Source organism: Seriola dumerili, unplaced genomic scaffold (genome assembly GCF_002260705.1).
Source record: "Seriola dumerili isolate Sdu_G_001 unplaced genomic scaffold, Sdu_1.0 BDQW01000291.1, whole genome shotgun sequence".
NCBI classification, from domain to species: domain Eukaryota; kingdom Metazoa; phylum Chordata; class Actinopteri; order Carangiformes; family Carangidae; genus Seriola; species Seriola dumerili.
The window spans coordinates 447703-471285 of record NW_019174546.1 but is presented as its reverse complement, the minus strand read 5'-3'; the positions used below and the strand labels follow the sequence as shown (position 1 = coordinate 471285).

The window sequence follows — 23583 nt, the reverse complement described above, 5'->3', positions numbered from 1 at the left end:
AGTGGATTTAAAAACACTTAGGGAGCTTGTGTTTACTGCCTGAATAGCACCTGTCTAATATGAGTCCTGACATTATGAGCTGGTAAATAAGGCTGAATTCATTAACAAACACTGACTACATTCATGGGAGATATTCATTTTCCATTGCAGCACCAGGAATGACTTAATTTACATGTTTTGGCCTGAGAGCTTCACGAAAATGGCATGACGTTATTCACGTAGTTCAAGTGTGACTAATGACTTTTTTTTTTTTTTGTGTTTGTGTTGATTTAATCGTATTAATCTGTTCGCAGGCGTCTCCCTGCAGTAATATATTTACAAGCTGGCAGTAGATTATGTCATTATAATGAACTAATTCACTTAAGTAGGAAGCGTGTCCCTGAGTGAAAATTTCTGAATGAATTATTAATTGGAGTCCCAGGTTGATGACAGCGGCGGAGTCGCTGGGGAATTACGGAGAGAGTTACTCACTCTCAGGGACAGGGATTTGGCACCGAACTGAAGGTCATCATGGGACAGACGTGTCCGAGCCGCAGTGTGTGTCAGAAGATGACTCATGACAAGTGATGGAGGGTGAGCCTGCGCTGGGGCTCAAAGGCCACAGTTATGATGGTTAATGCAGAAACATCACAGTCTCTGTCTTACCTAATGTGGTCTGGTTTTGTCTTCATCTTGGACCTGTGTCTTGAATTTTTCAAAATACATGTGTTTCTTTTGTTGCATTCATCGTGTCATCTTGAGTTTATAGTCCGTCATCCTTGAAAGATAGACTGCCCGTTCCATAAGACAAGTTTTCCAGAAACATGAAAAGATATTTAATACTAAGAGTTTTTCTCTGTGGGAACCGTTTTTGATACATCAGTATTTCTTTAGGGCCGGTGTAAAGGATTTAAGGGGATCTATTGGCAGAAATGGAATATAATATCTATAATGATGTTTTTGAGAGTGTATAATTACCTGACACTGAGAATCTTTGTGTTTTTTATTTTACTAATGTTTAAACATCGCAGTTGCACATAACATAATAGCAAAATTCTAATTATTGACCAATTTCTTGATTAAAGCAACACAATTTTGTTTGGCTGCCCTGTAACATACACGTATCGTACTCGTTTACTTATATTACTCTCCTGCTGAATCTCTGCCAAAGAAGCGGCTCAACAGGCGTTTAGATTTCTGTGACTTGTCATATTAAACCACACCTGCTGTTACCGTGGGAATGACAGATATCACAGAATCAACCAGGACTGAAGGATTACAACTTAAGCCAAGGCGACAACTTCAGGGGCTGAAAAATGAAGCGCCAAAAAAACTTCAAAGCAGAAAAAAGAGTCCATCTTTATAAACAGTCCGTGCTTTAGAGAGCCGGCATGTGTCGGGAGACAAGTTGATCAGAAACTTCAACTTCTTCTCTGTGGGCACACAGTATCTACAGGAATGAATGAGTTATCTGCTTATTACATCTCTGAATACAATATGCCACTTAATAACTATAAATTAATTGCATTTGTCAGAATAACCTGAGGCTGATCAGCTGGTCCTCGGAGGCTCGGTGCTACAGACACATCCTCCATTCATTCACTACTGCCACATTTCCTCCTCTGGTATGCATGAGTAAGGGAAACCTGTCGCGAGTAGAGGAAACCGTTTGATCATCTCTAACAGACTGTAGATCACCGGGTGCACAGTCTGAGGGAAGTCGAGACGTACTGTAAGCAAGTTAATGCCTTTCAAACCCAGTTAAACCTCTAAATGGCCCATTTGAAGCAAACACAAAGTTGGAAAGGATGAGGTATGTTTTGACTGACTGAAAATGGTAGCAACTGCTGCTGAGCTTTGATTCCTGCATGTTTGGGATGAATCTACGTGACTGAAAATGGCTGAGTCGGCTTTGAATTGAAGAGGATTTGCTTTTTTCTTGCATTTTTACATTTCATCTGTGGACAGAGACTTCAACATGTTTACTTGGATGGCAGAAAGAGGAATTAATAAAGACTTTACAAATGAAAAAAAAAAACAGAAAAACAATCTATCCTTGAATGGATTGGGTGACAGGTTAAAGGAAAACCCAACATTAAGTGTGTTAGTGAGTCGTTGTTCCACCTTTAGCCTTCACAGCAGCTTCGTGGCTTCGTTGTCATAGAGTCTCTGAACTCTACTGGAGAAATGAACAACATTCAACCAAAAGATATTCTCTCATTTGGCGTTTGGAGAGCGCTGTTCAACACATTACTCTAAAATCTCCCATAGGTGTTCAGCTGTGTTGAGATCTGGAGGCTGTGAAGGCCATTAGCGATGGGTTGATGAAACCTTGTTGAAGCATTGAGAGTTTCAGGCCAACTGTGTTGAAAGTGTTCACTCGGGACTCGTAGAAATACCACTATACACGCTGTCTCCACAACCTCCTCCATATGAACATTTCACATCCAAATGACTGCAGTCAACGACACAAACAAGAAACTGCTGAATCTAAATGGATGAATTAAAACTAAAATTAATGAGAAATGGCAGAATGTGAAAATCATTTTCACAATACAGTTGTTTTTTTTCAGTTGTGGGATGTATCAAGGGTTTGAAATGGTTACCACCTCGCTGTGCATGCCCATGCGGGTGATTTATTTCAGGACTCTTGAGCGCTTCAAAAAGCAAATAAGCATAATTTGCCTCATCTACCTCTACCTACTGTAAGTGTGAGTGACTTGTATAATTTGCATTCAAAATAAAGAACTGTGCATGCCTAGAAAACATTGGACACTTTTTTTTGCAAAGGCAACAGAAAGGAGCATCACCTTAGACACAAATAATATAGCTCTACAGCAATCCAAAAATAAATCTAGTCTGAAACTCTATTGTGCCTGTGCTGAAAATATTCTGATATGATTTTTCCCTTATCTGACCACATCTCTGGGCCAGCACCAGGCAGCTGTTCAGGTGTGACTATTGTCAGGAGCGCTGATAGAAGTGTTAAAACTTAATCTCTTAAAGGAATATCTAATAGTCCAGAAAACTATTTCTTGCAATCAACCATACAAAAGTAGACTCACCATGCATTTATTGGGTTTCTCTCCAGAATGAACCCTCATGTGGATGAGCAGCTTGTAGCGAGCGTTGAACGGTTTGTGGCGCCGCACACAGCCGGCCCAGAAACATGCAAACTCCTCCCCTTTACGCTGGTCGATGTGCACCTTCTCGATGTGTCTCACCAGCTCCTCCTGGCTGCTGTAGGTGGCACTGCAGTCGATCCAATGACACAGCTGCTCCTGTTGGTCCATTACAGGCTCCTGTCCTACGGGTCCGTTTAGCCTCGGGGAGTGCAGGGGGGTCTGGGTGCCGTCCTGACCGTCGTGGCATTGGAGGGGCTGGCCAACATGGAACAGCTCCCCCTGCTGGTTGTTCACTGGAAAAGGTTCCCTCTTACACGGCAAGAAATCATCTGCAGGCTCCTGTTTGATGGTGTGATACTCTTCTTGAAGCTTTCGTTGTTGCTGAGATGTTTTGTCGCTGGCATCAGAGAGAGGTAAAGAAGAGGCAAAAAATAAAGATGCTGAGGAGGAGGTGGAGGACGCCGACGATGAGGGGGAGCAGAAAGAAGGAGATGTGGTACAGCTGGTGAGCATGTAGGATAAAGGGAGGGAGGGCTGAGGGTAACAACCGAACCTCTGGGTGATTTTAGGGTCTACGTGTGCTGTAGTGGCAAAGTCCTCCATAGTCTTTTCTATGTGGGATCCATTAGTCTTACAGTTGAGTAAGGAGGTGAGGTCTCGCCCCAGGGAGGACAGGGACAGGGACGTCCTCGGTAGACAGCATAGGCCACCTGAATGTATCGACGACTGACAGAAGCCACCAGAAGACAGCGGCGCCTGAAGGTCCTCGACATCTTCGAACACACTCCCAAAACCGGGGAGAGTCATCTGGGCGTCTGGAGGTCCGAGGTCAGGGGGCCACATCCTGGCCCCCGCTCTCTGACTTCCAGCAAGAGATCCCTTCAGTAAAATCGTTGCTGTTAATTGTCTTGAAGCAGCTTTAAGAATCCATTGGAGGTAAACCTGTCCACAGCATCTTTCACTGCTCAAATGTAATCGAATTGATCTGCAGCTGCTGGCATCTTCCGCCTGTGTAATCTTGTGTCATTTGTTCCAAACTGCTGCGTGGTCAGTCATCTCTCGTGCTCTGTGGGAGACAGAAACCAAACCCAAATGAGTCACCTTAGAAGACAATAATCACTAATGCAAAACACTTTCTGAAACAAATAACATAAACTCAGCTTTGTGAAACAGCAGTGGAGGAAGTGCTCAGATTTTTTACTCATGTACAAACAAAACACGATAAAAAAAACTCAAGTAAAACTCAACCTAAGAATTGGACTCTTTCAAAGGGTGACAAGATAAATCTCGGAGGGTGTGATATGATTGATGGGGCAGGAAAGACAAGGTGTTGCTACACAAATCTCTTAATTTTTTTGACTTTTCTGTCTTCTTTGCTTGTTTTTGTAAAATACTGGCTAGTTTTAGCACTGTGGCTCGAACAGCTGTTTGAATGAAACTATCTGAGAAGTTTAGAGGGGAAATGTCTCTTTGATGAAAGGGCTTTTTTGTAAGAAGGTCACAAGGTTGGAGACAACTTCCTTAATGTCGAACAAAAATCTTAATCTGTAAAGTGATTTAAATTATCAGACCAATGCTTGAAATATAAAGTGAAATAAGATGGAAATGCTGAGGTAAAACTGCCACAAAATTAGTACTTTACGAATTTAGCTTTGTGCTCCTATAATATTGTTGCACTCACAATGGATTTAAAAAAAAAAATCCATTGGATCAAAATTGATGCAGCAGATATCATCTCTTTTACTCCACACTCTTCTTCCATGTCTGGTGCCTTCATTATCCACAATGCAACTTGACCACCAACAGTTCGGTGCGAGGCTTGGGTGCGTTATGCTAATGGAGGCTAATGTAGCCTTAAGCAGAGATGAGGAGCGGACCACAGAGGTCTGGTAAACTCACTCACTCTCTGACTCCACACCCCGATTTTTTTTTCATTTTCAAACTTGCAGTCTTCAGACCCAACCGGCACTGACTCAGGTGATATATTTCCCACAGCATCCTCTGGAGCCACAGACATTTTTTCACATATTCCTCTAGACCTGTAAACAGACTTTGATGTGTGAAATTTATGGACTTTTCCTTTACTAGAATAAAAACATCCCACCACTGTTTTGAACTACTATCGGCTAAAATGACTCAGGATTTATTGTGATGTTTTGGAGCTATGACTCACTTGGTGTGACAACTTGCCATGCCATTCCAAGGGTTGAAACATAAAACCTTAAATGTGCCACCCTCTCTGAACATTAATCCCTCAGTTCTAGCCATCGGCAACACTGCGTTCAAACATTAACAGCAAATGGACCGAGGTGACCAGCGGAGAAGTTTTTGGATGAAGTGAAACCCAAACAAACAGCGTGTCCGACCCCCTTGTCCACAGGCTTCAATCAAGCATTTCTGAGTGCGACGCTGCAGCGGGTGTATATTTGGTTTCCTTTGAGCCGCTGTAACAGTCGGGGCTGATTCATTACTGCAATCGTTAAGGCCACCCTTGCAGCAAACAGCCAGGCGTTGTGTGGCAGCCGACTGCTTCAAACCTGGTCCAGATGCTTGTTAATAGAGGACGAGTAATGGACCACATCTCTCTGCTAGCTTGTGATGCAGGACAGGGAGGCTGGAAAATGGTGGGTCAAACAGGAGTCCCCCTCCCCCGCCCGCCCCTGTCACATATATACAGTAGCTCCACTGTGCAAAAGTCCTTGAGTGTTAATAGGAATAGACTTGATTTCCACTGTTGTCTGCCATCTGCCAGATATTGATGATCTAATTTACAACAGGATCTCTGCCATGTGTAATTAGTCATCGGAAAGATTCAATGGGATTTTTTATGCGGATAGTTACTTTACAAGCCAGAAACTCACTCAGCTAAGAGGATGAGTAAGTTCACCTCTGTAGTTATATTAGCTGACAAAGGACTCACTAAGTGTAGGTTCAAGCCCATAGTTTCCTGGTATAGTCTGGTTTACAGTTTTATGATTCTTCCCGTAAATCGCTGGAGTTCCCCCCACCAGAGTCATGTAGCAGAGCAGTCATGGGAACTGTGGTTGAATCTTAATTAGAGAGGTTGCAATGTGTCTGTGTGTCAACGGGTTGAACGGGATTAATGATACTTGTGGTTTGGTATGTTTTAAATATAATAATTGCAACCTAGTACCTGTTGGCTTTAAGAGCTAAAACCAATATTAGAGTTTTGAGGGCAAACTGTGGGATTTCAGATACAAACTAAATACTGGCTTCACTACAGTCTAAGAATAGGCCTAATAAGAATAAATCTAGAATAAATCTCTATCTAAACACCGTGGCACTATCTGCATGTAAACATCCACTCTGTCATGAATTTAGCAAAGCAGAAAATATAGCAAAAAGTTTGGGTTTTTTTTGTTTGTTTTTTTTAGCAGTGTCTGTTCGCAAAAACCACTTTGGTCCTAATCCAGAAAGAAGAGTCAGACTGTAAAACTAAGAAAAGTGTCCCACAAAGCCTCAACTGAGCCAGCAAACTTTATAAAATAGCAGGCCCATCTCATGTGGTGTCTTTTAAAGACTCACTCGCTGAGGTTAGCTAAACACAGCTGTGGCGTTTCAGGACAAGCAAATGTGTACTTGTCTCAACAATAAGCACTTTGGTTCTTGAATTACAAACTTTTTTTCGTGCTTTTTGGTTCAACTGGAACATGGGAAACAGATCCTTATTGAAATGATAGATGTGAGTACACAGACGAAATGCAGTTGCCTAATCCCATTCTTCCTAAATAATCCTCAGTGTTGTTATACAGGCATCAGAGTGGATTGACAGTAACACAGACTCATGTAAACACTGACTCCTTTAGCTGAAACAGGCAAATATTAGATTCTGTCACTATGTTTCTATATAAACTTCATTTATACAGATGAATTTGAAGCATGTTTCATGAAAATATACAGTGTCTCATTGTGAACAGCTGGTCACTCCTGCTGCTCCTGCTTTTAAAGTTGCACTAATCAATATTTTTATATTAACAACAAATCACATGACTGGGTGTAATGTGAAAGGGATCGCCCATAGTGAAGCGCCGACAAAGACTTATCAACCAACTTTAGTTCCCCTGAGCTCTACGGTCCATTTAAACGTGTTTCAGCTCGTTGTTTTGGTTTCACTTCCTGTAAATTCACTGTTTTGGTTCACTCTCACTGGTGAAAAAGCTCTGATGAACCACAACAACTAGCTGGTGAACATAGTGGAGCATTTAGCAGCTAAAGAGCCAGATATTTCCCTCAGGAGTTAGTGCAGACCAAAACAGAGCGAAAAGGAGAGTCTGTGTTTTATTTGAGGTCATGATATCCGTAAGAAGATATATTTGTGGTTTTAAAAACCAAAAACCATCTCAATGTAGTTTAAAATCTCCTCTCTCAGGCTTCTCTCTCTCGAGCTCCAGTAACAACAGGTCGGTGAGCCAATCAGAAGAGAGGAAGTGCTAAACCCTCTCTTCTGATTGACTGATTGTTTTCTGAGTGATCCAATAAAAATATAGCAGATTTCAGGTAAACACTCAGAGAAACCAAGTCCTGCAAGGCTAGATGGTGGGTCCAGGTGGGCGGGGCTTGGGGGATGGCTGAGGGTGGTGACCGCTTCGTTGTGACATCACAAGTTACAGAAGTCCTGACGGCTCATTTTAAGTCACAGTTTCTAAATGCAGTCTATGTGTATTTCTCTGTGAACATTGCTCTATGTGTAGTATGGTAACTGTTTGCTAACACATTAGCCATATTTATAATGTCACATGTTTTAATGAAGAATTTTGAAAGGAGGCATTGGTTAATATTAAATATTTGTCCAAAAAATGTTTAATGAATAAACTGCGAGCACTTTTTGCAAAGATTTCATTATCTATTATTCAGAGTATGTAGGAGGAGACACCCTGTCTTTATTGTTTGTGCAGCATTTAATTCTGTATTTCTTAACATGTCAGGTCATTGCTTTTGAGCAGGAAGTTACTATCAAATCATGACCAAAATAAGATCACTGGGCCATATGGAATTAGCATCATTCATTTAAAGATAGGTCTGAGGTCTGATTTGAAATCCTGATACTGCTTTTTTATTACTTTTTTATCTAAATCATATGAGTTTTTTGGACTTGAGAGGGAAAATAAGTGTCGTAAATCGTAGTTCCTGGATTTAAAAAATACATAGGGACAGTTTTTGGGGGTAGAAATACCCACAGGTGCAGTATATTTCAGGTTAAGACAATATGTTTGCAAGAGGACAAAATCTCATGAATGTGGCTGGCTGTGCATAAAAGAAAACATCTGAATTACGTAACTCGTTTCACAACTGTCGCTTGTGTTTTTATAAAAGACATGAGAGACTGGTATCCCAGTAACACAGAAAGTTGGCAGGAGGGTCAGAGTTTACACTTCTCTTAATAATGTGTGCCTCAGGGCCTCCGTTTTCAAAATAGGTTAATCCTGTGAAACCAATTTTGTGGGCTTGGGGTGTGATAATAAATCATAATTTACTCTACTTTCAGGTCATTAACCTTTATTTATCCAGAGGAAATTGAAGGAGCATACTTGTGCTTTTCTTACAGCCGCCTGCTTTAAATTGTTAAAGTTACACACATTTCACACCTGGGAAATTTATAGAATGACCACTGGCAAACGCTGCGCATTTGAATGTCAGAACCGAAGAGAAAGGAAGAGAGAGGGAGAGAAGAGTGGTACTTATTTAATTTTCCCAGGCATGATTTTTCAAACAAACCAGTAATCTTGCAGATAAATGACCGCTTCTCTAAAGTTTTAGGCAACTGCTGTCCAGTCCGGTTCGAAGTCTCCAAACTCTTTACAAAGTCTTTTAATTGCCAACATCAATATGTAGATACTACTTTCCAGAGAATGTAGAATTTGCTTTTTTGATTTTCTGGATTAAGAAGCCAACCATTAACTGCAATATCCCTGATTTGAGATATCTGTTGTCTCTCTCGCTCTCTCTCTCCCTCATTTCGTGTTATCTCTCTCTACTGTGTCTGCATTCAAAGCTTAAAAGGCCCTAAAAATACTTTTCTTACTACTGTGCCTAAGGACATTCTATCTTCTTATATAAACTTTATTAAATCTGGAGTGATATTCAGCGTAACAAATATAATCTGCCAATTTTAGCTCATTATAGATACAGTATATTCTATCAGCGTACATTTTGGCTAAACGGTTGAGCTCTAACTGTGATGTTATTTCACAGACTCAAGCCTCATTTCTCAACCTCACTGAATGGTTTCGAAAGCATTTGGCACTTTAACACAGATATTGAATGACTACATGCTACACATCTATTCAAACTCACATCACCTATATTGACAGAAACTATATATTTTGTGCGTTCACCTCAACTGCAATTTCTTCAGTGAGACAGACAGTCCAGAAGAAACAGCAGCGAACGCATGCATCTTACTTATATAACACAACTCAAAAATAAATTTGTTCCACAGTCAAGAAAGTAATAAATGCAAAAAAGATAAATGTCATCTCTTCGGATCAAACACATCCTGCCTGCTGTGAGCTGAGCAGCTGGATGCTCTGTTCGAACTAAGATGGTCTGACTGTTATAAGACATCCAGAAGAGTTTGTCCCTCCAAAAACATGATGTACTTTGTATGTAATGATGAATACGCATAACAGCTGAGCAACATGTTCTGTCTTTGTTCCGCCTTTGACCACTGTAGAAATTTAGCAGCTTTTACGAGCTGCCGAATGACTTCAGCTGAGAAACTTAAAACAAGGCGATCATAAGACGGAGCCTCCTGAAACATTTATTTATACTGAGGGAAGAGGCCTAACCTGAAGCTGCTGACCTGACACTGAGAGCTGCACAAAGACTCTGACTGTTGTTATTAGAGGTGAATGATACCTTTTTTTTTTTCCTCCAAACCTGAACTGAACACTGAGTAATTCATGTGAATCATTGATGCTGAACTGACTTAACAACTCAGAGCTGTGGTCAGTAGTACGCAAACAAATGACATATTAACACCAATGCCTGGATCGATTTAGGTTAATTGTAAAGCAAGACTTCTGCAAAAGTCTCTCATTTAAATCTAGTATCCACAGTACACTATCCAGTAACTACTTAACCCCCAACATCCCTCGTGTTCGCACTAATATTGGCAGAACTGGCTCCAGGTACTATGCACTATTTAAATGTAATGGACTGCAGAGTCTTACATTTCCCTTGGAGATTTTAAATATTTATTATTTTATGTATTTTATGACTATTGTAAATGTAATTGTTAATTCCTATGTTTCTTAGATTCTTCTATTGTGTAGTATTGGTTGTCTGCTGTGACTGCTTCTTGTTCTCAGACTAGCTGATTTAATAAAGATTAAATAAAATAAATAAAGGTTATGCTTTAGATTAATGCCTAAAGTTACTGTATAATTATTAAGTGCATACAGGAGATCAATACGATACAAACTACAAATTTTAAGTTGAATTACACTGAAATAAGTAAAACTAACTTCCTGTGTAGATTTTTAGCATTAAGACTGAACAACTTGTGAGGTTGACTTTCATGACGTAAGGTCTACAGTAAACACGAAGGCTTCAAAGACCATTTACTTCATGCTGAAGTAGAGCTCAGAGGACGGTGTGGGTGCAGAAACACCTGTGGGGAGTAAGGTCGTGCCAGGAGTCTGGATACGGCCTCATGGCTGGAAGTTGCCACCTTGTTACTGAACCTGACGGCTCAGCGCGCCAGTCTGATTCTTGCAGCCAAGTCTGCTGAGGGTGAGCGTGAAAGAGTCGCTGATGACAGTTTTTTCCAAACAAGCAAAAAATCTCTGCACCATCCAAGTGAGTGATCGGCTTCATGAAGAGTGCGAAGTCAAGGCAGATGAAGCGGCACCGGTGCCATGACAAAAATTCTAAATGTCTAAATTTTGAGGCTCTGCTCAAAGAAGAGGTCCGTCCAGGTGACAGCAGCACTGATGACTGTGGAAACGCAGCTTGAGACTGAAATGAGGAATGCACCACAACACCCCACCAGAGGAGGTGATTACTCTTCCATCCCCGGTTATATCGATACTCCAGCTGGAGGAGGCTGAGATGATGCAGACAGCAAAAAGCAAAGCTCATTGCTTTGCTTTTTTCCTTTTTACCAAAGCCAAAATATCCAGTGGAGTGTTGCTTACATTACAAATAACCTCAAGGCCAAGGTTTACCTGGACAGCTAGGGTCCTTAGAGAACAGTCAGTGCAGGGGAAAATCAAACTGTGATCCAAATCAAACCTAAATACCTAAAGTGTTAAAAGTCATTGGCATCAATCCTACATAGATAATACTGATCGAATCTGATCAGTTCTGGCTTTCTGAAAACAATAATTACCCTGGACGGTTCTTCAAAAGCACCAGATGCAAAATTCCTGCTCTCTCAAGCTTAATAACGTGTTTATTCTCTCACGTCGGGACGGAAGAAACTCCCACGCTCTACACCTAGATTTCACCAAAGCTTTTCAAGGATCACGGATTCAAGTTTTAAACTCGCACACCCATTCACATGTAACATCAACAGTTAAATAAATACAACATTAACACATAAATGTATTAATCTAAGTGACGACAGCACTCCCGCACATGGAAAATGTCAAAAGGGGAAGTGATTGATGCGCAGTTTATTTTCCAGCACAACATGAGATCGCTGAAGCGCCCAAGCAGGTAAAAGATCCACAGTCACTCTGACACTCCATCTGACATTTTATCAACTACCTGATCAGTTTTATAATATAGTAAACATCATATGTGAAATGTTTCCACTCACATCTGAAGTTTGGTTTTTCATGTGAAGTGAAACAGTTCACAAACTTCACTTTTTTCATATAGGTTTTTTTTTTTTTCTGAAAGGTGCATGAAAGGTGTTTATTTAAGTTAATTATCATTAGGTTTGTTTAATTCTGTCACATTCTGCTATGAATGGGTCATTAACCAATTTTGAGAACGTCAACATTTGTTTTTCATTCAAGTTGTTAAGGAGTTTTTGCATTAATAGCTCTGTTTTATTACCATGATCCTTCACGACTTTGCTAGAAGGTAATGTATTTTTTAACAAATGTGGACTGAGTTAGTTCATTTTGCTCTTTATATGGTGCTCATGCTGGAATTAACAGGGTGCTAGTGACTGAAACTGTTCAGTGCATGGACTTAACTATATAATGACTTTTTCCAACAGCTGCTCTAAAGTTGTAATGCTTTAACTAAGTCCTGGATCCATGACATTCCAGTGTTTGGACTCAGTGTGCTATGACCTTGTTTGACCTCAAGTCGTAGACGGGATGAAGACCTTGTGAAACGCTCACAGTGTCTGCGGTGGTAAAATCCCCTCAGATATTTTGATAAATCTGATAATTTACACTGATGTGTAACACTCCTGATTCCATAATACTGTGGGCTAGTTTGTTGTGTGATTGTAGCCAGGGAAATTCTTTGGCACTTTTCAGATTTGGGGAGGCAGTTTGGGTCAAAGTAAACTCAGTGGGAGCAGGTGAATAACAGTCTCATGTTGCACAAAATAAGGATGTGTTGTGGAATCACAATTCAGGCATTTCATCTTAGTACAAGGTTTCAAATGCTATTAACTTAAGACGCAGTGATCCTCTCGGGACTCTTCCTCTATGGTGAGATAGTTAATAGTCCAAATAGCATTTTTAGAGATGTGAAAACTACTGAATCTCCAAGTCAACAACAGCCAGTTTATTTTTACTAGATGGAACTGCAGGTGAAATGTTATTTCTATTTATATAAACTTGTTATGAGCTGTCATCAGATAGCTCGAAACTTTTTAAGGTTGAGTGTATGCAAACACACACACTTTTGAGGTACTTTACTTGAGTATTTCCTTTTGCTGCATCATTATACTAATGTTACACTACATCTCAGAGGAAATATTGTTATTTACTATTTATTTATGACTGTAGCTTCATATCTACTGTACAGACACAGGACTAGTATCAATCTCCTCATCTTAATCTTGGCAAGAGAGGGAATACATTTATTTCAATTACTTGTGTTTCCCAATTTAAAACTTTATCATATTATTATAAAACTTATTTAACTACTTGTAGAATGCTATTTATTACAATTTCTTCACAATCATGAATGACTGAAACCCAGCAGGAACAATAAAGCCTACAATTTCTTACTGAGTGCATGAATTTATTGACATTTATATCACATATACAACATTTAAGCAATTCAGCTGACTTGGCTGGTCCCAGATAAGCAGCAGGGAGTCGATGAATGGATTAAACCATTTGAAAATAAGTTACAGCTTCTGTTACTGTCTACAGCAGGCAAGAAAAAAATACTCAAGACTTCTTAACCCTTGATACTATTATCAGATAACAGAGTATTTTTACACTAATGTATTGTTACTTTAACTGAAGGATCTAAATACCACTTCAGTCATCACTATGGATGTGCAGTAAGTGACTTAGGAATGCCAGAAATGTAAATATGTTTTAGTAATTTTCTTAGGCCGTTGTTAAAATACTCCGTCTCATCTTTCCGTCTCTTCATAAACAACAGCTCTGTCTTCCACCGAATCTCATTTCTGTTACAAACAAGTCATTTTTCATTTTACCATCTCTAAACTCCAGACAAAAGGGAACAGTGTGGATCTCTCTCTCCCTCTCCCCCATCACTGCTCACCTATCCCTCCGTCCTCTCCTCCTTGGCAGGCCTAAACATTTACAAGCAGGTGTGAATCTGTGAGAAACTTTGACTGAGCGCAGATGGCAGGAAATTCCAGTGAAATGACAGTGGCTCAGTCCAAACCACAAGACAGTGTGAGCAGAGCCCGTGAACCAGATACAGCAGGGCGGCCAGCAGCAGCAGCAGCAGCAGCAGCAGCAGCAGCAGCAGCAGCAGCAGCAGAAGCAGAAGCAGCAGCAGCAGCAGCAGCAGCAGCAGGACTAGCAGCCGCCTATAGACTCGACTTGAACTCGGCCGGCCTGCCAGCGTCTTGAAATAGGAGCAGTTTCACTAGACGTCTGTTAAAGCTCTTCACCGATGGACTGAGTCTGGTGTGGTGGGTACTGACTGACTCCAACGTGTCTTTCCAAACAAATATTGGGTGGTATTCAGTCTGAGAAACCTTGTGAAAATAGATTATGTTTTACATCTAGTGGTTTTTATAGCCTGTGTTTAGTGACTCATGAGTATTTTAGCCAATAGATTAGTCAAGACTATATCAACCAACACTTTCCAGCTCTTCATGCAGTACTCATATGATGTCATGGGAAAATAAAATTTTGCAAAACAAGCTGACAGTGGCGTCGTAGTGAGGGGAATAATCAAGCTAAGTAAACAGGGCCGCAACACGGGTCCTCAAAAAGCCTGGCATTAAAAGTCTGTTTGGATCTATGTTATTAGCGTACTTAGTGTTCCTGTTGGTTGAATAAATAATTAACTACTGCCTATTTCATGCAACCTAAGCAATATTACTGCCTCTGACACCGTAGATGGACAAAAACAAACAGCAATAAATTAAAAAAAGGAAGCAAGTGACTTAAAAAATGAATAGGGTCTATTGCGAATTATATTATTTTGATTTATTTAATCATATCATTCCATCTATATCGCTATGGATGGATTATGTCTAGTGAAGTCTGCAACCCAAGAGGACTCTCTGGTCAGCAGAAAGTCCGCTTGAGGCCCCTCGTGGACGTGATGTCTGGTGGATTTGGACGACCCTCAGTGCTCATGGACTTCCCGAAAACTCGTTTGTGAAGTCGGTGAGTCGGTGAGTCTGTAAGTGCGGTGAGGTCCGGACATTTGGATTCGGCCAAGATGTTTGGTAACTGCCAGACAAGTGGTAACTGCGCTTTAGTAGGTTAGCTACAACGGCTTATCCAGCGTGAGCGAACAACTAACTAACCATAAACACTTGAATGGTCATATTTGTTAACTGCGACCAAGACAAAAGTTTTATCGTCTTCACAGACTCTAACTCACGGCGTTCTCAACCACACAGATCAGATAAACTCTACAGCAGCTCGGTGTTCCTTGTATTTGCTCATATATGTAGAAATCACTGAAGCCGTTTTACCTGTACACTGTTTAATGGGACACAGATTAATTGCTAATTTCAGTGTAATTTTATCTGCAGTCATCACAAAGACAGAGGAGAGAGACTATGGATGTGTTAAGAAGATCAGTGAGCAGCTATTTCCACAGAATACAGACTTGGTGACACTATGGGAGGAATAAAGATTAAGTATGTAACTTGGACAGACGGATGTTTTTTAACTTTTTCAACATCTGGGATAGAATGCGCCTAAATTCATCTCCAGAAGTAGTTCAAGCAACCGGATTTCAGTCCTTCTTCAATGCTTCTTGGATGCATTTATACTTAGATTGAACAGCTCTCCTATTTTCTACGTATAAACGGGCTCAGGGAGTGAATCAGCTGCAGGTCTATTATCAGATACTCTCATGTTACTGATGATGTCACACAAGGTGAACTCATAAAGTTGCTGCTAAAAGACATTTCAAGCAGAAATTTGGGAGTAGAGCAGAGATTTGCAACACAAACACCAAACTGTGTTGTGTCATGCTGCTGTTCTGCTGTCTGTATGTTGCAACAAACTGGGCTGGCACAGTAACACAGAAATCCCTTCTCAGGGTCGGTTTGTGCTCGATCAGAACTGGTTTGTAAGACGTGTTCTCCGACCGCATTGTGGATCAAAAGTGTTTATGGTTGGAGTGAAAACCCAGGGCCGTCATATAAAGGGGGGGGGGAGGGGGGGGCGGGGGGGGGGGCGATGATATCTTTTAAATTATATTCTGACCCCCCCCCCCAAAAATAAATCTGTGTTGCACGTGGATGTCACGCAGAGAGCGACAGAAATAGCTGTGCAAATAATGTGAAAAAAAAAAAAACAAAGCTACAGAGAGAAGTGCAAAGCTCATTTCTCACCTCTGCACAACTGGCCAATCACTGGCTGAAATGCTGGTACATCCCACCACAAATCTGACATCGGAAAGGTGCGGGGGGGAGTTGGTTTCCAAAGCAACAGGTTATTGTTTTTGCACCGTTGTTGATTTTTTTTTTGCACTAATATTGTTTTTCATGTCATTATTGCGTTTTTTCTTTATGTGTATAGTTTGTCTCGCAATGGTTTGTTTTTTTTGTTTTGTGTGTGTGTGTGTGTGTGTGTGAGAGAGTGTGTTTTTTACGTCTACTCTATGTGCCTTTTAAATTTCCCCCTGGGGACAAATAAAGTTTCTTGAATTGAAATCCAACATGCACTCCTGAAGAGGCAGCTTTAGTGTAAGGGTTACACTTAAATGGCTTGTCACCTTTGTCTTAAGTTGAGGTATAATGATGAACTAAAAAACTGCAACAGAATACTTTCTAATTGTATTATAAACACTAACTACTGATTACACTGATAATGTGTTTACTTGTTGATTGAGTTATTTGTACAGGCATGGAAATGGATGTATAAAAAGGGGCAGGGGTCCGATGAGGCTGCAGATGTACAGGGTCCAGATTTTTGAGTCATACCACTGCTAGAAAATAATAGCTTTCTCCACTGGACTGTGAAATTTCTGGAATCAAATTGCAAATACATTTGGGACGGGAGGGGAGCAAACGAAGCCAAGAGAGTACAGTAAGGAAGAAAAAAAAAAAAAGAAAGAAGCTTATTAGAAAATTTGACAAAACTGTAAACACACCCTTGGTCCAGGTTGTGTTTGTAACTTTACAACATGTACTCATGCCAAAACAACTCTGAACAACACAAACCAACGATCAGCTCACGTTCAACATGTCTCCCTGTGTTTCCAGCCGTGCCTCCAAACCCTCTGAAACTCCTCTTCGAGATTTTTGACCTGAAACTTTGAAATGTAAATTTGTTTTCCTCTGGGAGCAGATGAAACGAGCGAAACCTGTGTGCACGTCTGCTTCGCCGATTCTGCGAAGCGTCATTAATCTTGACAGATCTTTTCAATTTAACTGCTATATTTGTTATGCTTGTATGTTAGTCTTAGGTGACTCCCAGTAATAATATTTAAACTTTATAGCAACAACTCCCTCTACATAGTCTGGTCCTCTCTTTAGTGTACGCGTCCCAAGACAAACTCATGCAAAAGCAGTGCATGTTGTTGCTACTGGCTGTGGCTACACGCCCTGTAAGAAGTATACTTTTAATTTGACATAATCTAATTTTTCTTAGACAATTCCTCTTTGTTGGTGGGTTTATTTAGCAATATGTATGCTGCAATATCGCTGCTGTATTGATTTAATCAAACTCTGCTGCTGCAACTCCAGCCTCCCACTGAGGACCTCTTAGTGGACCTCAAAACTAATTAGCTTTATTGTGTTATCCTTTATAAAAGCCTTGTGTCTTCATTTCGAGGCTATAAACTTTTAAGGAGCAAAGAAAAAACAACAGTTTTATAAGGTTGGATTCAACTGTGTCAAGAAGTTGTCTTAACCTGCAGAGGTGCATCTCTCTATTTTAAAGCTGCACTAAACATTTTTATATTTGAAATAGATGAAATGACTATGTGTTATGTGAACGGTCACTTGTAGAGACACACGAGCAGTGAAATATAAGCAGCTCTGCAGGTCAACTCAACTCTGAAGTATTCTGGTCTATTTTGGATCATTGTTTTGGTTTTACTTCTCTTATACTTTCTCATAAGCAACTATTAATAAAGGGTTTATGAGCTGTAATAAACAAATTACTAATACTTTTTTGATCAGTCATAACTTTTGGGTTGCCAGGTTGTGGCACAACACCGTGTTTTTAGCTCTTAAATTCAATAGAGAGACCTGTCTAATGGACTGTTTGATCACTTCTCTTCTGGACTAAAATCCTTTTATAAGCTGTTTATTAACATTTGCAACTACACACTTATTATGGTAGTAACATTTATTAACTTACACATATGCTGTGTCTCAATTCGTTTACTTCATAACTCACACGCTCTATTTTGAGAGCATTAGTGTGGTCACACTGACGAGTACGGCAACATGCAGTGCAAGTACCCAGATGGTGAAATCAAAACGATGAAAAATTTGAGTGTAAAATGATGGACACTTATCATCCTCAATGGTCGCCATCTTGGCCACACACTGGAAGGGGAGGGATTATCAGTGTTTTGTCAAAATTGCCGAGGAAAGAGAATACGTTGTTGGCGCCAATGGCTGCTTAATTTCCTTGTCGCGTGACACAGAAATTAAAAGGTTCAAGTTAACTCAAGTAAGCAAAGCAGCCGGCAGGTGGGTGACAATCGCAGTCACATGTTGCGATCGTCATTTCCGGTGAGAGCACAATGGCAGTGTTTGATTTGGGACAACACTAGCCTGTCAAAATTCATGCACCACAGCAATCGGTATACTGAGTACACAGTGTATTACATGTGAATGCACTGACTGAAATATCTGAGATGAGATACAGCAACAGATTTTGACTGGTTGTTGATCTGTGTGCATTAGTTAAAACAGTACAAATATAGAGAGAACAGTACAATAAATGTGAAATGTTGATGGAAGGAGTCGTTTTTATTACATTTTTTAAGTTAAATTCCCATTGTGTGGGGTTGAATAAAAGACTTTGATGTGTCAGGGTGCGGTGTTTAAATAAAATGTATCGGTAATAACATGTCTGTTAAGTAATAATGCAGTTATAAATGTTGGTAAACCATTAATAAGCACATGGGGTTTCACACTTAGTTATCTAGAAATTGGTACTCTTTGTTTATATTACGCTACATTTACAAGCCATCACATAGATTTTTACACACATCTCACCTTTACATTGTGGGATAGCTACTTTAATAAAAAGATATGATGACTATCCAAAACTGAGTCAATGAATCATTTAACTAAGACGAAGAAGGAGGGTTTGCCTGCAGCTAAATATGGATTAAAATCTAAACCAAACAGGCTAAACACACGCATGCACGCACGCAAGCATGCACGCACACATTTCCCTAATACATTTGTTTTCCATTCATGTACTGTGAGATGTGAGAATAACCCCAAGCAAGAATCTGGAGTTTATAATCATCATGTAGAGATAAACTGCCCTCCATGTATTAACTGGAACTTTTATAATCCCACTAATTCATTGGACTGTGCTAAGAAGAAAAGTTTGGGGAGTTGTAATAATTTCCCAAGTAAACATGATTTAAAAAGACATTGGCCTGCAGTTAATACACACCAGGAACAATGTTGAAACAGTTACCTCCAATACTCGCAGCGGGTCGTATTACCCAGCTGTGTCACCCTTGGGTGTTGCAAAAGAGCACGCACCTCTGGCCAGGAATAACATTTCTGAACCAAACCAAAATGAGCTCTGCTTGTAGGGCAATCACTGTTAATGTCCGTGAAAGGCATGTAGGGAGCGGGCGGCTGAGAAAAACAAGTGATGAAGCATTTCATCAGCATGCTAGGAACACAGGCTCAACTGTCATAAAACAACAGTTCAAACTAGCAAGAGATCGGATGTGACAAATTCAGACTCCAGGCTGTTTTTTTAGAGACATGGTAACAAATATTTATGTAACAGAAAGCAAATTAGTTTCTTGCCTAACACTAATAAGTCCCATATGATCAGAGTTTCTCAGTGACTCTGAACTCTTAATTAAATACATTAGGTCATCTTGCTCTACGTAATGTAAACATGAGTATTAAAGAGCAACAAAGCTATGACTTTAAATGATCTCTACTGGCCACCAGAGGGAATTGCAGTAGTTTAGGGTTAGGATTAACCCTAACCCTAACCCTAGTAATTTGTTGTTTCCATCTAAATGCTGCTCAAAATTTGATCAAATTCGACAGATGTTTTGGATCAACAGCTGTTTCCATCATGCTTTTACGCTAATTACTTTAGACATTTCTTGAGACAGTCTAGCTGTTTCCTGCTGTTTCCAGACTTTGTGCTAAGCTAACTGGCCGCTGGCTGATGAAGACGAGGGTGGTGCTGATCTTTTCATCTAACTCTCGGCAGGACGGTGAATAAGCACAAAATGTCCAACTACTCCTTTTAAATGGAGACAGAAATAAAGCAAGAAAGTGAGGTGACGTAGTATTTGCATTTGTATAAGTCTTGTATGGAAACACTTTTGTTTTAATATTTAGGTGATTTACTCTAATTTCTCTCCAATTACTCAAGATCCACTTTGACCATGTCACGGAAGAGGTTTGTTTTGTCGGCTGCTGTTTCCAAGGCCAGAGATGAACTGTTATGTTGTCAACTTTTAACCTACATTGACAAGAAGTGAAGACCTGATGAAGACCATGTGACATGATTGAAAGCCCCAGAATAAGTGGACCTTGAGTTGAGAGACTTGAGTTTGTCAGCCTGTTTCCAAGGCCAGAATTTACTGTCACGCTTTTTAAAAATTTGTATTCCTTAGGAATCAGTCCTTTCCCTGGCAGCATGGCCTCATTTCACCCGTTTTTTTTTTTTTTGTTATTCATTTATTTTGCCACATACGGTAAATACATGCTGTGGCAAACCACTTAAGAAATGACAAGTAATGTTAAGCCTCACAACCTCTTGTAGAATCAATGGCTCCAGCTTTGGGGTTCATACTTTCACTTGTAACCAAATGACATATTTTGAAACCGTTGTTTACATTTTGAGAAGTCAGCGATAGGAAAACAATCCACTCATAGAGAAATGCTTTTGTTATTTTCTTCCCCCTGATGTGAAATCGAGGCGAACATACACTGCCAGGGCAAACAAATATTTTAGGGCGAAACAAATCTTGGCTCAGTTCTGTCTCTCGCTCGTAGCGCCATGCTCCATCTGAGCACTTGAACAAACAATCTGAGCATCTGGTAAAATAATCTGTGAGTCATTGCTATTGATCAACAACCTGATCAACCTCCCAAAGGCATGTTAAGGTAATTTTGTGCTTTACGGAACAGTACAAATCTGGTTTATTGCAGCTTTAATAGTCACATGTATAAGATTAAATGGGGTAAATAATAAAATTAACTGCGTTTCAACCCTCGTTGCACACACCTCTGTGCAATGGGAACACTGGCCGATGCCTGCGAGTATAAACCCTGATTCCCCTGCACAAGCTTCATGTCAGTGATACCATGAGACTAATGATTAAAACAAGCCTCCTCATCTGTTTGACTCTCAGTAAGCCAGATTTCCACCCCCTGCGCAGCACTTTTCATTCCAGCTACATTACATAAATCAGTGCACTGCAGAGGAGTGGAAAGGAAGAGTCCCATAAGTAATAAGAGGGAAAAATATCACAGGGAACCATTTGGGTAAGAGTTCACTGCGCTATATAGCAGCATGTCTATTAATTGCCTTCCTCAAATCCTTGTTGCACAATAAAAACAAGTTATTGTGTAATCCAAGATAGAGAGGTAAAATTAGAGCTGATAATAGCATTTCTTAGCCCAACAAAAGGTGGAAGTTTGTCCAAGTGTTTTTTTTCTGTCTAGGGAGATTTCTTTCCTCATTTATCATAAACTCTTGACAAGTTAGTGTTTTAAGTCATGACTGCACATCTTCCATCCAGCAAACAATGGTTCATGTCTCAGCTGGAGTCATTCTGAGACAGCTTTCCAACATTAACAGTGATGTATTATATCAATGTCCAAAGACAAAAGTCATTTCAGCTAATTTAGTGTTGATCTAACTAATTAATAAAACCATTCAATCTGCATGAGGACGACTCCTGCGATCTTTCACAACTATAACAAAACATAAATCACACGCTAACGTGATTCTCGTCACGACAGGTCATTTAAAACATTTAAAAAACACACACATTACAAGTTACATTTGGAGCGCTGTTCTTACCGTTTTGTGTTCAGTCATAGTTCACTGCTTGTTGGTAGGTCTTTGCCTCGCGCTGGCTGCACGCGGATTGTGCTTCCCCACTGTCTCCGCACCGCGAGCTCACTGGCTGCATCTGCTTTGCTGGACGCGCGCGCACGCAGGGACACGCACGCGCTTTTTTTCTTATTAAACAGGAGATGGGATGCAGCCAATTTACAGTGTTCACTCAATGTAGGTGTCTGTGGGACTTAACGACGCTTTTTATAAGTGTAACCCACATATGTTGTTTTACTGAGGGGTGGGTTCAGCAAAACTGGGCCACTTTTTGGCAAATGTCCTGGGGCACTCTAACAAATATTCACTCACACAACTCTGTTTTTGAGAAATGATACAACCCTTCTTAGCATGCACAGCTCTGAAGAAAACTGATTACGTTTTGTTTTAAAGACTCTCAAACCCAACAACCAGCAGTGCATAAAATCGTGCAGATACAAGTCAGGAGCTTTGGTCAATGTTCATTTCAAACATCATGATGGGGAAAACATGTGATCTCAGTGACTTTGACCGTGACATGATGTTGGTGCCAGATGGGCTGGTTTGAGTTTTTCTAAAACTGCTGATCTCGTGGGATTTTCACACACAACTGTCTCTAGAGATTACAGTTAGAAATGGAACCACTGATATGATAGATCCTCCATCCACCAAAATCTGCCATTAACACCTGGATTGTTTTAGTTTATATCAAGCTCATTTATTTAAACACTTTGTTTTATCAAATAGCTTCAGTCTTTTCTGTGTCAAGTCAGTAACACACAGAAAACATCAATCATGATAGAAGTTTTCCATCATAACAGTATCCAATTGTTCAGTATATAAAGTGTCAGAAGATAGAGAAAAATGCCAATCATTATTCCCTAAAGCCCAAGATATTACCAATACAAATAGTTGTTTTTTACTCACAGTCAAAAACACAAAGATGTTGAATCTACTAGAAAACTGAGTTATATTCACACTTGAGGAGCCAGTGAATTCTTGCCATGCTTAAAGATTTTTTATCAAAATCTTGCCAATTAATTTTCTGTCAATCAACTAATAAACTAATCAGCTAATCATTTCAGCTCCAGAGCACTTGTAGGTTTCTGGGTGCCAGGACAAATAATGAAACTGCCATGTACAGTAGGCTACAGTGGGGGTCAAGAGGGGCACAACAACATATATTTACCCTGGAGCCCTAGGAGGTCAATCCGGCCCTGGATCTAATACACTACATTTCACAAACATTGTGTATGTTCTACTCCACTGCATTTATCTGACAGCTATAGTTACTAGTTACCTTGGAGATTAAGATATTACATAGGCTAGCATCTTAAAGCAACGTAAAAAATATTTCAGATAGTGCATCAGTTATACATATAATAATATGTGTGCATTTTACTTTTATTATTAAATGCTGATAATACTTTTACTTGAGTAACATTTTGAGTGCAGATCTTATGGTGTTACTATTTTTACTTAAGAAACATACCTCTTAGTACTTCTCCCAACAGTGATAAGTTAAAGTAACTTTTTATACGTGCTATAATTTCTAATGTTCCAGTTGGATTTTTAAAGTCTTTGTGACGCTGTCTGATTTCTCCTCTGATAGAGATTTAATGGTCATAAATTAGATTAGTCACATTAACATACATATG

At 40.0% G+C, this 23583-nt stretch overlaps 1 protein-coding gene across 1 annotated transcript in view; it reads right to left on the bottom strand.

Annotated features, from left to right (window-relative positions):
• Nucleotides 1–21986, bottom strand: part of LOC111231111 (zinc finger protein GLIS1-like) — a 45749-nt gene extending 23763 nt beyond the window's left edge. Inside the window, exons 1-2 of the mRNA XM_022758110.1 lie at nt 21914–21986; nt 3045–4170 (exon numbers count right to left, since the gene is read on the bottom strand). Of these exons, the coding sequence (XP_022613831.1) occupies nt 3045–3947 (903 nt within the window). The 5' untranslated portion in view covers nt 3948–4170; nt 21914–21986. The remainder of the gene's footprint in view (nt 1–3044; nt 4171–21913) is intronic.
• Nucleotides 21987–23583: the final 1597 nt, after the last annotated feature.